The following is an 11,977-nucleotide window of genomic DNA, read 5'->3' on the forward strand; positions in this document are numbered from 1 at the left end:
ATGTGAAATTTTATACCAATAAAAGGATCGCGAAGATTACGAGCCAAAACATCTTTTACAAGTTAACTTTCTGTTTCTCCCTTGTCGAATGATTAATTATTGAACTAAATTATGGAACTTACTGCCTGGCTTTGCCCGGGACGGCTCAGCAGTGGGCACAGTTGGCAGTTCTTCTGCTGACGGTTTGAATTCAAGGAGCTGCCTGTCCATCTCCTCCTGCTCAAGCTCTTCCAGTTCTTTTTCTAAATCCTCCTCCTAAAAGAAAAAACATTTACAGATTAAATAATTAGCATGAAAAGAATTTAAGGAAAACGTCCATGGTCAAACAAGCTACGTTGCCATAATGTAACAGGAGAATTCTGACGTGGCAAAGCATTTGAAAAATCAACAGGGTTTTGATTCAAATCCAAATGGCAATACAGTGGACTGATATACTTCTGGGCCATGGAGTCCAATTGCAGCTGCCGCAAGGTTGGGCTTGCTACCTGTCCCTTTAAAAAAGACACAGCACCTGAAACGTCAGTTCGACGCCCTATGCGCCAGCAATGGTTAAGGGAGGATCTTTGCCCTTACATATCATTACAATTTTCACTTTGACAGGGATCGGTCCAAATGCCCTCAATATTTGACCGTTGCCAGTGGCGTTAACGCACAAAAATATAAGGAGGAAGGAAGAAAATGTAGGGTACTTGTATGATAAAACCCCTACCGTTCAAGTTGTTCATTCATTTACGCATTACAGAGCCGATATTTTTAGTTAGTTTATTTCAGCTTAGCGTGAGACAAGACAAAGAGAAGTGACAAAATAGATGAAAAATATGAAATTATATAATTTGGGCTATATATTTGCACATTAGGGGGGGGGGGGAGATGGGTGTAAAGTAGCTGGACAGTGTGGTTAGAAAACAATTCTTACCACATAATATGCAGAATAATTCTACCTAACACACTAGGCATGCAGGCCCGCTATACTTTACCCCCCCCCCCTAATGTGCAAATATATAGCCCAAATTTATTTCCAAAATATTATATTTTTATCTTACTTTGGTGTATTTTATTAGGATTGAGTGCCAGAGAAACATATTAGAAGAATATTAGGTAGGGAGTATATCATACAAGTACCAAATGTAGTTTTGAAACCTAGAGGGGGAATCTAGGGAGGGATGGAAAGCCCCCTCCCCCAAAATTGATTCCATTGACAATAGTTTTACTTGCAATACGACTACCTTCTATTAATTGGGAGAGACTTCTTGAAATTTCATAAAATCAGCTGATAACATTACGAGTGTTTCTTTTGTTTTAAATAATAAAGCTACTTAATTTTTGATGATCCCTTACCTGAAGCACATAAATTGTGCAATCACAAAGAGCAATTGGAAACATAGAATTTTTTATAGAAAGGATATCTTATTGGAAACATATTATTGGAAACATAGAATTTTTTATAGAAAGGATATCTTATTGGAAACATAGAATTTTTTATAGAAAGAATATCTTATTGGAAACATATAATTTTTTATAAAAAGGATATCTTAAGCTCGATCATCAAAAATACAAACAAGTCCTTTTAAAACACTAAAACAAGTCCCCTTAAAGCAGATTTTGAGCAACGTGTACTCAAATAAATTATACTAATAGACTTAAAATGCCAATAAAATTGCATTGAGCCAACTGAGATGATTTATAAAAATTAGAATCTACCATATACAGGCTGCATTAACAACAGATTCAACATTTTTATATCATATAATCAATAATATTATATCTATTAACTACTGTTATTGTATATTATTAACATGAAGTTAATTTGTACATTTGTATTCTGCACAAAAAAATACTGTGGAGATTACTTAAAATAGTTACCTGATGTCTATAATAATTCTAAGGTATTTGAATGAGCTTTGCTGCATTGAATGGTCACATTAGCTACAGTTTGAAGCTTGAAATATTATATATATTAATCTCTGTCCATTTAAGGTTTTATTATTGCTCTTTACTTTTCTTTGATTTGTTTTTTGCCACCGAAGATATTTTTTTAATTAATAACAATAAAAGGATGACTGTAACTGAACCCAAAAGAGAATCCCATGTATGCATTCAATTGTAAAAATAAAACATTGTTCTGCCAGCAATCAACCTAACCACTCTTGCATTTAATTTTTAAATCAAATCTTGCATAAAATTTTTAAATTATTTTACGTCTTTGGTTTTCGTGTGACAAACATTAGCGCCATTACTGTAAATGGTTCTAAAAAAAAACTATCTTACACCTACTAATTGTGTCAAAGTTTCCTCGACGGCCCACCAGGGTTGGGTCCAGGGGGCGGGGGGAAGTTACTGGGTTTGAACCTCCTCTCCCGAAATTTTTGTCCGATGCGTAAAAAAGTAGCAAAAACGCAATTTCATTTTGTACCTCCACCCGAACAAAATCATGGATACACCCTTGTAGCCCAGCTCAAAGACAACGATATGCCTATGTTCTTGCGGCAAGACTGTTGTTTACCGCCTCGCATGGCAACTGAAATTTAGATGGTACACAGGAATTTGTTCAACCGTGAGCTGCTCAGATTCACGGTGGCTGAGCTTACAGAGTCACACCGATGACCCCCACCCCCAGCCAAAGCATTTGCTACATGAAGAAAAAAAAAACTTTGGAAGAATAGATAGATAAGTCAGTGAAACAATATTAGAATATTTGAAGCTACAATGGTGACAGTGGTCAGGTATGGTTCTGAAGCGTGGGCGCTAAAAAAAACGGAGCAAAATTTGCTAGATGTTTTCCAAAGAAATTGCCTACGGACTGTTTTGGGTAGCCCACTGTCTAACCGTATCTCAAACACTAAGCTATACGAATAATGGGGGTCAGTCCTATTTTCCAGGGCTATAATGAGAGAAAGGTTGAGATGGCTAAGACACGTTCTGAAGATGAAGGCTGACAGAATACCCAAGATCGTCCTTGTCAGACAACCGTCTAGGGCCTAACGAAAAGCAGATCGCCTCCGAATGGGGTGGGAGGATGTCGTAAGGAAAGCTTTAAGAGAAATAGGAACTGCCTGAGAAGGTGTAAAAAGAGCGGATTTCAATAGATTGGGATGGGGTAGGAGCGCGCGTAGTTGTGTTGGCCTCAGGCGGCTTGGTGCTGCAGTAAGTCGTTAGTAGTGGTAGTATATAAAGAGATTAGACCATAAAACAGACCTCACCAGGTCTCTATAGACACATTGATTGTTACTTGTGGTATTTATCTATTGTATTGCACTTTATTTTGTTGTAATAAAAAAAAAGGCTGAAGATTTCAGAACACTTACTCCTATTGTTTGCAACAAATGTTAAATAGCAAGGATCAGTAGCCTCTCATATGACACAAAAACACCTTCGTTGCATCATATACTTTTACCTCTTCAACCAGAGTTGAAGCACCAAAGATCTGACTCCCTCCCATATGTTTCCTCCCTCCCTCGTGTTTTATTTCAATTCCCTGACAAATTGCCGAGTGGCAGAAATTACCACTAACTAAACCTTAGTTAAGGCAGTTCAGATACCTCTTTAAATACGCCAAAAGCGAAAAAAAACGTTGCTGGCGTAATACATGAGTAGGTGCTTTTGCTTGAAATACTGAAAATCTAGTGACCCGAACAGTGAACACTAAACATACGATCTCATCTGGCTCCCATCACTAAGTTTATAATTCCTAAGACGTGCTTGTTCTTTTTATGAGAGAATTGGTAAGAGTTTTTCAAGACCGCAGCGTTGCCAAAGCTTTGAAATAAACTCTACCAGCTTTCTGACTGAAATTGTACCGCGAGATATTAATTTGTACCATCTGTACAGCAAGTCAAAATTTGTCACAAAAGAATTTTTTTTCAACAAACTAAAACATAAACAGATATAAAATATATAGCCAATAAAACCCAAATGTACCTGAAAATCTTTATTGTACCAAAAATCCCAAGCGTACCGCTTTGTACTAGGACCTCTAATTGTATATAAAACGATAGAATTCTATTGCGTTGGCAACGCCGCTGAAAAGTAGGTAAAACTTACCTCGTCCACATCCTGCCCAAAAGAAAGAGGATTGGAGATTGCCTCAGAAATTTCTTTGGCTATTTCATGCAGTTCTGCCAATTCATCCATCATGTCATGAACCTTGTGAACGTCACTTAAATAAATTCAAAAGTATATTAACATTCATTTAGAATCAAGAAAAAAAATGGGACAAAAATATGAATTAATTTTTTTGCTAGTCTGCCAAACTTGCAGGGGGGAATAGAAAAATTCAGCAGACAGACGGAGGCCCAAGTGACAATAAATCTTGCACATCCCTTTAAGTTTTTTTTAGGGGGAAGAGCACAGCGCCCTAAAGCTGAACTTGTGGCTCTGTTCACAAACCATTCCCCTCTTTACAGTATATACAATAGTAGTTTCAGTGAATTGGTCATCATTATAAACTAAAAGAAGAAAAAAAAGGAATCTTACAGTATATTGTCAGTCAATTTTTTTATGAATTTAAAACCTTTTACAAATATTAAAATCATATTTTTAATATTAAATCTTTGAAAAACCCCTTCTAAAAAATCAAAAAAAAAAAATTATTTTAAAATTTCAAAACCTACTTCAAAGCATCATAAAAACCTTAAAAAATTACAGTTGCTCCGATTCGATTCTGAACAGCTTAAAAGTAAGGAATTCCTCACTTCCAAAAGTTTTTCGAACCGATGTCATGTCCGGCACGCGGTAAAAGTGTACCACACATAATGGCAGAGCGCGTCATGTGTGGCAAAACTATAAAATATATTTTTTCACTGGTACAAACAATGATTTACCAGTCTAATATTTCATATAAATCTAGCAGCGAAAAAATTATAATGCGTTATATGGGAGGATCTTTCCATGAAGGAAGTTTTCATGGGGGAAGGGACATTGCTATGAAGGGGGTGCCGGATTCCTCATCATTATTAAAGAAAAAGATCAGAAATTAAATAAAAAAAAAGTTTTTCAACTGAAAGTAAGGAGCAACATCAAAACTTAAAACGAACAGAAAATATAACGTATATGATTGGATTCACCCCCTAGTCAATACTTCGCTCTTTAAGCCAAAGATGCGTTTTTGAAACGCATGCGTTTAATGCCTTTTGAAACTCCTCCTATTTACACTCAAGGCTTTCAACCTTTAGGAGTATCAAATTTCAGTCAGCAGACGATTTTTGAAAGAACACTAAGATGGGCTGGGAGGGAGACCGTCGAAAAGAGAGGGAAGGAAGATTTTGGTGTTGTATTATAGCGCTGTCCCCGGAAATGCATGTACTAATAAAATTCGAAAGTAATTGAATATTCAAAAATGGTTAAAAAAAGGGCTCACAAATTAATGTGAGGAAGGTACAAAATACATACAAGTTTGTGAAAAACAACAGTACCCCATACCGGGTAAAAATCTGTTTACCTATCTGGAATTACCCTCCTAGTTAAGAAAAATGGAAAATCATGATTTAAGAATAAATACTTTCACGTTTTGACGTTCCCCCTTCGAAAAACGTTCTTATACCCCCATAGCCCTGCCAATCAAACGTGAACGCTCAAAGAGATGCAAGAAATTAAAAAACATATATTGGCTCTAAGTTCGTCTGAGCCAAAATTTCTGTTCGATTTCCATAGCATGGACCATTTGCATTCTTGACAGTATACGCATTTTGAATTATCCGATATTTAAATATTTTTTTTTTTTTGCATTTTTTAAACGCTTTTAAGTCAATTTGTCTGTTATTATTGGAAATGCTTGACTTTAAAACTGAGTTAAATACAAACAACCTAAGGCTTTCGATTTATCTAAGGCTTAGCTTTCAACATTCAAAAGCAGAACTAGGTCCTTTACTTTACAATTCACGGTAATTCAAATAATATTATTATTTGAAATACTATTCTTAAGCTAGTTCGAGTAGTTTAAACGTAGGCTAGTTTTCAAAAATGTTCCCAATACTCTTCAGCAAGTACACAAGCATGGGAGAAAGTCTTTTGGTCCGTGACTCATCTCCTTCCAAGATCTTAGGGTCCATGACTCCTCCCCTCAATGGTCTTTAGGTTCGCAAGTCCCCTCCCCCAAAGGTCTTCGGGTTCAAGGCTCCTCCCCCTCGAAGTGTCTGTTTTTATAGTTTTCTAATGATTTTTTTTACGTTTTATTAAAAAAATATAATCTTGGAAAAGCAATTTTTGGTGTGCTGTATTTTTCGAGGAGTAATTAAAAACTAAATACTATTTAATAAATAATACTGGTCTTAAAATACATGGCTCTAAAACTGACCTGAGTAGAAACAACTTCTTCAAAAATCCTAAAAGATCAAATATTCAACAAAAATCACATTCCATTTACCATTACAACATTTAACGTATACAACTAACACTTCTTTCACACTGCACTGTGAAACCTTTTCATACTAGCATGATTTTTGTTATGTTGCATTATGTTATTTTATGGAGCAAATTTTGCACATAGCGAAAGTACTTCGAAGTAAATTCAAGCTCTATTCACATTTTTACGTTACTTATGTTTACGTTATGTCTATAGAAAAGTCAAAGTCAACAACTAGTAGCAACAAAACGGAATTTTTGGATTATATATTAATTTTTTTTTTAACAAAATTATATAATTATATATTATTTTTTTTTTAAGGCAATCAATAAAATTTGAAAATAAAATCCTATAAAGCCTTTCGTATAAAACCTTTCCTATAAAGCCTATAAAGCCTTTCGTGCTTGATCAGAGCTTGAATTTCCACCTCCGTTTCACATTTTTTAATAGTTTGATTACAATAACTGTCATATTTTAGCCTAGATCGAGAGAACTTGTTTAAGTGTGAAAGCTTACTCTTACTTCAATGTAACTCAACCATTTAACATAGAAAATTCAGCTGCTTAATGCTGAGATTATTATTTGTTTGAAAAAAGCGATAGATGTGGTTTTGGTATGACGTTCCAAAAGCAAGATTTTATTGGCATATAACCAAAATTGTCAAGTTAGGATGACAAATGGAAAAACTTGCTTTTCTGTCGTAAAAAACTTTAGGAGCCCCAAAAAGAGTAAAATAGATACCAAAACCATTTTAAGACTTTTTACACATTTTTTACTACTACTATTACTACTACTACTAGTAACAACTCACCACAGCACCAAACCGCGTGAGGCCAACACAGCTACGTACGCTCCTCCTCCTTCCCAATCTATTCAAAGCCTCCCTATTTACACCCTCTCAGGATGTTCCCATTTAATTTTAATCTTTCTTTATGATATCCTCCTACCACAACCACAGACGACCTGCTTTCCGTTTAGCCCTCGACGGTTGGCCAATAAGGACAATCTGTCACCCTTCATCCACAGAACGTGCCCCAGCTATCACAACCTTTCTCTCCCCTCAACCTTTCTTTCATTATAGCCCTAGAAAGCGGGATTGAACAACACTTTTCGTGTAGCCTACTGTTTGAAATAAGGCCAGTCAGCTGGGTACCCAAAACAGTCCGCTGGCAATTTCTCTGGAAAACATCTAGCAAAGCTTCATCCACTTTTCGGAGCACCCATGCTTCAGAGCCATATTTGACCACTAACATCACTGTAGCTTCTAATATTCTAATCTTGGTTTGCAAACTTATCTTCCTATTCTTCCAAACTTCTGTAAAGTGTGAAAAAGTACCCTGATCCTTGGCTATTAAACTTTTAGTACCTTCACTGCTTCCACCGCCTTTAATAATAACCTTAGTAGGCTGACCACCTGATCAATCATTTCGTTACCCAACGTCACCTTTTCATCTTCACTTATTCCTAGTCTTTGTGACATAGTCTTCTTAACATTAATTTTCAAACCAATACTAGCACCCTGAACTCGCAAAACCTCTAAAAGTTCATTCATTTTGCTCACACTTTCATCTAGGATGCTTAAAGCATCAGCATAATCTATGTCCAGGAGAGTTTTTCCTCCCTATTTGATTCCGTGGTATCCCATTGCCTTTCCTGTGCTTCTTAAGACAAAATAATTTATATAATGGGGGATAGAACACAACCATGCTTAACTCCTGATTTAACACGAAACCAGTTGCTAACCTCATTTCCTACCTTAACTGCAGCAATGTTATTCTCGTACATAGCACCAACCGCTTTAATATATTTGTCTGGTATACTATACAAGGATAAGACCTTTGATAAAGCTCTATCAACAGAATCGAACGCTTGGTCATAATCTATACAAATGAGGACCAAAGGAGTTTAATAACTCAGGCACTTCTCAATTATTAACCCAAGAGTGAAAATTTGGTCTACACATTCTCTACCTTTTCTAAAATCCCACTGTTCTTCTCTTAAAATTTTATCAACAGCACTTCTTAGTTTAAAAAATATCATATTACAAATTAATTTGCTACCTACAGAGACCAGACAAGTGTCTCGATAGTTATCACACTCACTCTTATCTCCTTTCTTATACAATGGTTTAATTAAGGTTTTTCAAAAATTGCTATGTACTTCCCCTTTTTGAAAAATCATATTCATAATCTTCAGTAATTTATTTCTAACCTCAGACCCGCTATATTTAATAAACTCATTTACCACACTATCACCACCAGGAGCCTTATTATATTTCAATCCTTTTAGTACTGTCGCTAATTCTTCCTCACAAAACAAATCTTCCTTCACATCCAAGGTATCACAAACTTTTTCATTTTCCTCTATGACTTTTCCTGTAACTCTATCTCGGTTTAGAATATTCTCCGAATGTTCTGCCCGTCTCTCTTTAACTCTTTCCTCATCACTAATTTTGGCCCCGTTCTTATCTTTAACAGGGACAAGTCAGATTGACTACTCCTTCTCAATTTATTAACATGCAAGTACAATATTTTACTTTTATGCTGTCTAGCTGCATCTTCCAGATCCTCGGCAATTTTATCCATAGCCTCCACTTCACACCTCCTTAGTTCATACTTTAATGCTTCCTCCACTTTCTTTACATTTCTTTTGTTTTCATATGATCTATCACTCAGATAATTCTTGTACAAGCCCGTTCTCCTCTGTATTAAACATGAAACTTTTTCACTAATGTTCCTAGCTGCAGTCCTAACTTTCTTCCCTAAGACACCATCAGCAACTTCACAAATTGTTTCCCTAAAATTATTCCACCATCTTCCACGTTGTCAAATTTTAAACTTCCCAATTTAGTATTCAACTGTTCCTTGAAAGCTTCTCTCAAATTCTCATCTTTGAGTCTACCAACATCATAACTTCCCGTAGGTAGTTACCCTTCTGTAATGTCAGCTTTAAATTAACCCTAGAAACTACCAGATGGTGATCCTTCCTTTTAGCATCAATAACAGAACTCCTATGTACCCTAGTATCTTGTATTGATCCTGCCAGTCTTCGGTTTACAATAACATAATCAATAAGGCTTGCAGTCTTACCATCACGTGAATACCATGTTAACTTATGGGTCATTTTATGACCAAACACCGCATTGGTTATAATTAAATTGTTATGCCTACAAAATTGCAGCAGTCTGTAGCCATTACTGGTATCTTTTCCTACACCAAATTTACGTAATCATCTGAATTTTTTAACGTCGTAACATTCCAAGTTCCAATTTTCATGTTCTTTAAATAATCGAAGTTATTTTGGCCTCAGGAAAAGCAATGGTCCCGAATACCAGTACGGGACAGGGACCAACACATCTTCTCAAGTCTACACCAAAGCGCTTAAGCTGACTAAGAATTGGACAGCAAGAAGGGGACCTCCAGAAATCTTAAATATTTTTTAAAACATCATCATCTCCAAATTCACCCAAAGAAAAGGTAATTTGTTTTCCTGATGAATGGATTTTCTAAGACTACAAATGAAAACAAGAGGCAGTCATGGCACATTTTATAACTATCAAAGGACCTATCTATTTCATGAATCTCCACACTTTTATAATAAGTTTAAAAACTTATTAACTTTTCACTTCTTTTTACTTGCACAATAGATAAATGCACAAAGGTGCAGTTGGAAATAAGTCTTTTCTATATTTTTTTCTTCTAACTATTCTTGACGCTTCACAAACTTCACATACCTTGGTAGTATCATTAGTAAAGACCGAGGGTGCAGCGAAGGTGTTAAAAGTAGAGTAGCCAAGGCTCAGTGTGTTTTTTCACAGTAAATATAAAGTTTGAAAGAATAGGAAGATAAGTCTCCAAACTAAGATTAGGATATTGGAATCTACACTCATGACAGTGGTCAGGTATGGCTCTGAAGTGTAGACGCTCTAAAAAATGGAGGAGGACAAACTAGATGTTTTCCAGAGAAAATGGATCGGGTACCCAACTGACTGACCATATCTCATGGAGGAGGAGTGTGCGTACCTGACTTGGCCTCATGTGGCTTGGTACTGTAGTGAGTTGTTAGTAGTAGTAGTAACAGTAAAATTTAGTTTTGATATATATAGCGAGAGTCTTGTCTTTTTAGTGGATTTGGAGATAAAATAACTTTTTATATTTTTCTTTTGTTGCTAACCCTTTGTTCGACAACTCGAGTAACGATACCAAAGAAAGGAATAACAAGATACGACGCAATATGAAAGATCTTCTTGTACAGTTATGGCAGACATTTTCTAATAAATAGGTATCCTAGATAACTACAATTTAAATCGTTTGGAACAAACTAATAAACCAAATAGCTGCAATTAACTCCTTTGTTAACTAATTAAATATCTGAACTAAAAGCAAATCAAATTGAAGCACAAAAATCCCGACTTCTTTTCGTGTTAGTTAATTTTTGTCATTATTCGCCATTAATTACTATTTTGAAAATTTTCGTTTAACTAGACACAACTATGAGAGCATGAAGCGCTTTGACGCATTTCAAAGACATTCAGAGATTAAAAAAAATATGGAGGTATAAAAAAACACACAAATAGGAGATTAGTTAGCCTAGCTCCAGAATCACAGGCTTATGGTTCATACGAGAGGACAAACAAAGCGAAAGGCAAACTTACAAACTCTGAAGCACTACTTTCAACGATTTTGCCGCTTCGTTCATTGCCTGGAAAGCCACTGTATTAATCATGGTCCGTTCTAACGCTTCGCTTTGAAGCTCAATCGTTGACAGCGTTCCATCTATCTGTTCCAGCCGCTTTTCGTACTTCTTCTTTCTTTTTAAAGCCTGCAAAGCAACTGAAAAAGAGAAGTATTTAAGCTGCAATTGACATTTTGTATCGTTAAATCAGGAACATAGTCAACGGGGAGAGGGGTCACCAGGGGCCTCCCCACCCTGAGAAACGAGCAAGCAAAAATAACGGAAAAGAAAAAATATAAAAAAAGAAAAATAAAAGAGAAGAAACAACCGGGCAAAAAGTAATATTAGGTAAAAAACTAGCAGGGTAGGGTCCTACCATTTACGCTATGAGAAGTGGGAGCAATGGCACGGAAAGAGACGAAAAAAGAAAAAATATAAAAGAAGAAAAATAAATGAGAAGAAACAACCCGGTAAATAGTGACATTAGGTAAAAACCTAACAGGTTAGGGTCTTACAATTCACGCTATGAGAAATGGGAGTAATGCCACGTAAAAAGAAGAAAAAAATCAAATTGGTAGAAGACAAATCACGGATAATAATTATAAATAAAACTGGGACGGTAAATTTGTATTATATCCTGATACACCCCCCCCCCCCAAAGAAACTAGTGAGTAAAAAAGGGGAAAGTAAAGAGAAATCAGAAAGGGCGATAAACGATGAAAAATAAAAGAGTGGCTAGCACAATAAAATAATATTGCTCAAAAACGTAGCCAATTGGCGATTTACACCTCCCCCACCTTTCCCCAAGCACGAGGAAGCAAAAAAGGAAAGAAAAATAATGTTAAATGGAAATAAAATGCACAGTTATGCACGCACAAAGAAGTGAAAACAGACAGGAACGTATCCAAACGTTAAAGAGATCAAAATCATTTCTCCCACAAAGTAATTTATAACTTACGTCTG

At 35.8% G+C, this 11,977-nt stretch overlaps 2 protein-coding genes across 2 annotated transcripts in view; one reads left to right on the forward strand and one right to left on the reverse strand.

The window, feature by feature from the left end:
• LOC148947418 (mitochondrial import inner membrane translocase subunit Tim21) overlaps nt 1-11,977 on the forward strand; it is a 523,198-nt gene that overhangs the window by 57,078 nt on the left and 454,143 nt on the right. The gene's annotated exons all lie outside the window — the stretch shown is intronic.
• shrb (charged multivesicular body protein shrub) overlaps nt 1-11,977 on the reverse strand; it is a 52,682-nt gene that overhangs the window by 3,181 nt on the left and 37,524 nt on the right. The window contains exons 3-5 of the mRNA XM_089095240.1: nt 10,995-11,172; nt 4,042-4,156; nt 123-252 (exon numbers count right to left, since the gene is read on the reverse strand). Coding sequence (XP_088951366.1) covers nt 123-252; nt 4,042-4,156; nt 10,995-11,172 — 423 coding nt within the window. The remainder of the gene's footprint in view (nt 1-122; nt 253-4,041; nt 4,157-10,994; nt 11,173-11,977) is intronic.

This window comes from Artemia sp. Qi Xiang Cuo, chromosome 10, assembly GCF_049724085.1.
Source record: "Artemia sp. Qi Xiang Cuo chromosome 10, ASM4972408v1, whole genome shotgun sequence".
NCBI classification, from domain to species: domain Eukaryota; kingdom Metazoa; phylum Arthropoda; class Branchiopoda; order Anostraca; family Artemiidae; genus Artemia; species Artemia sp. Qi Xiang Cuo.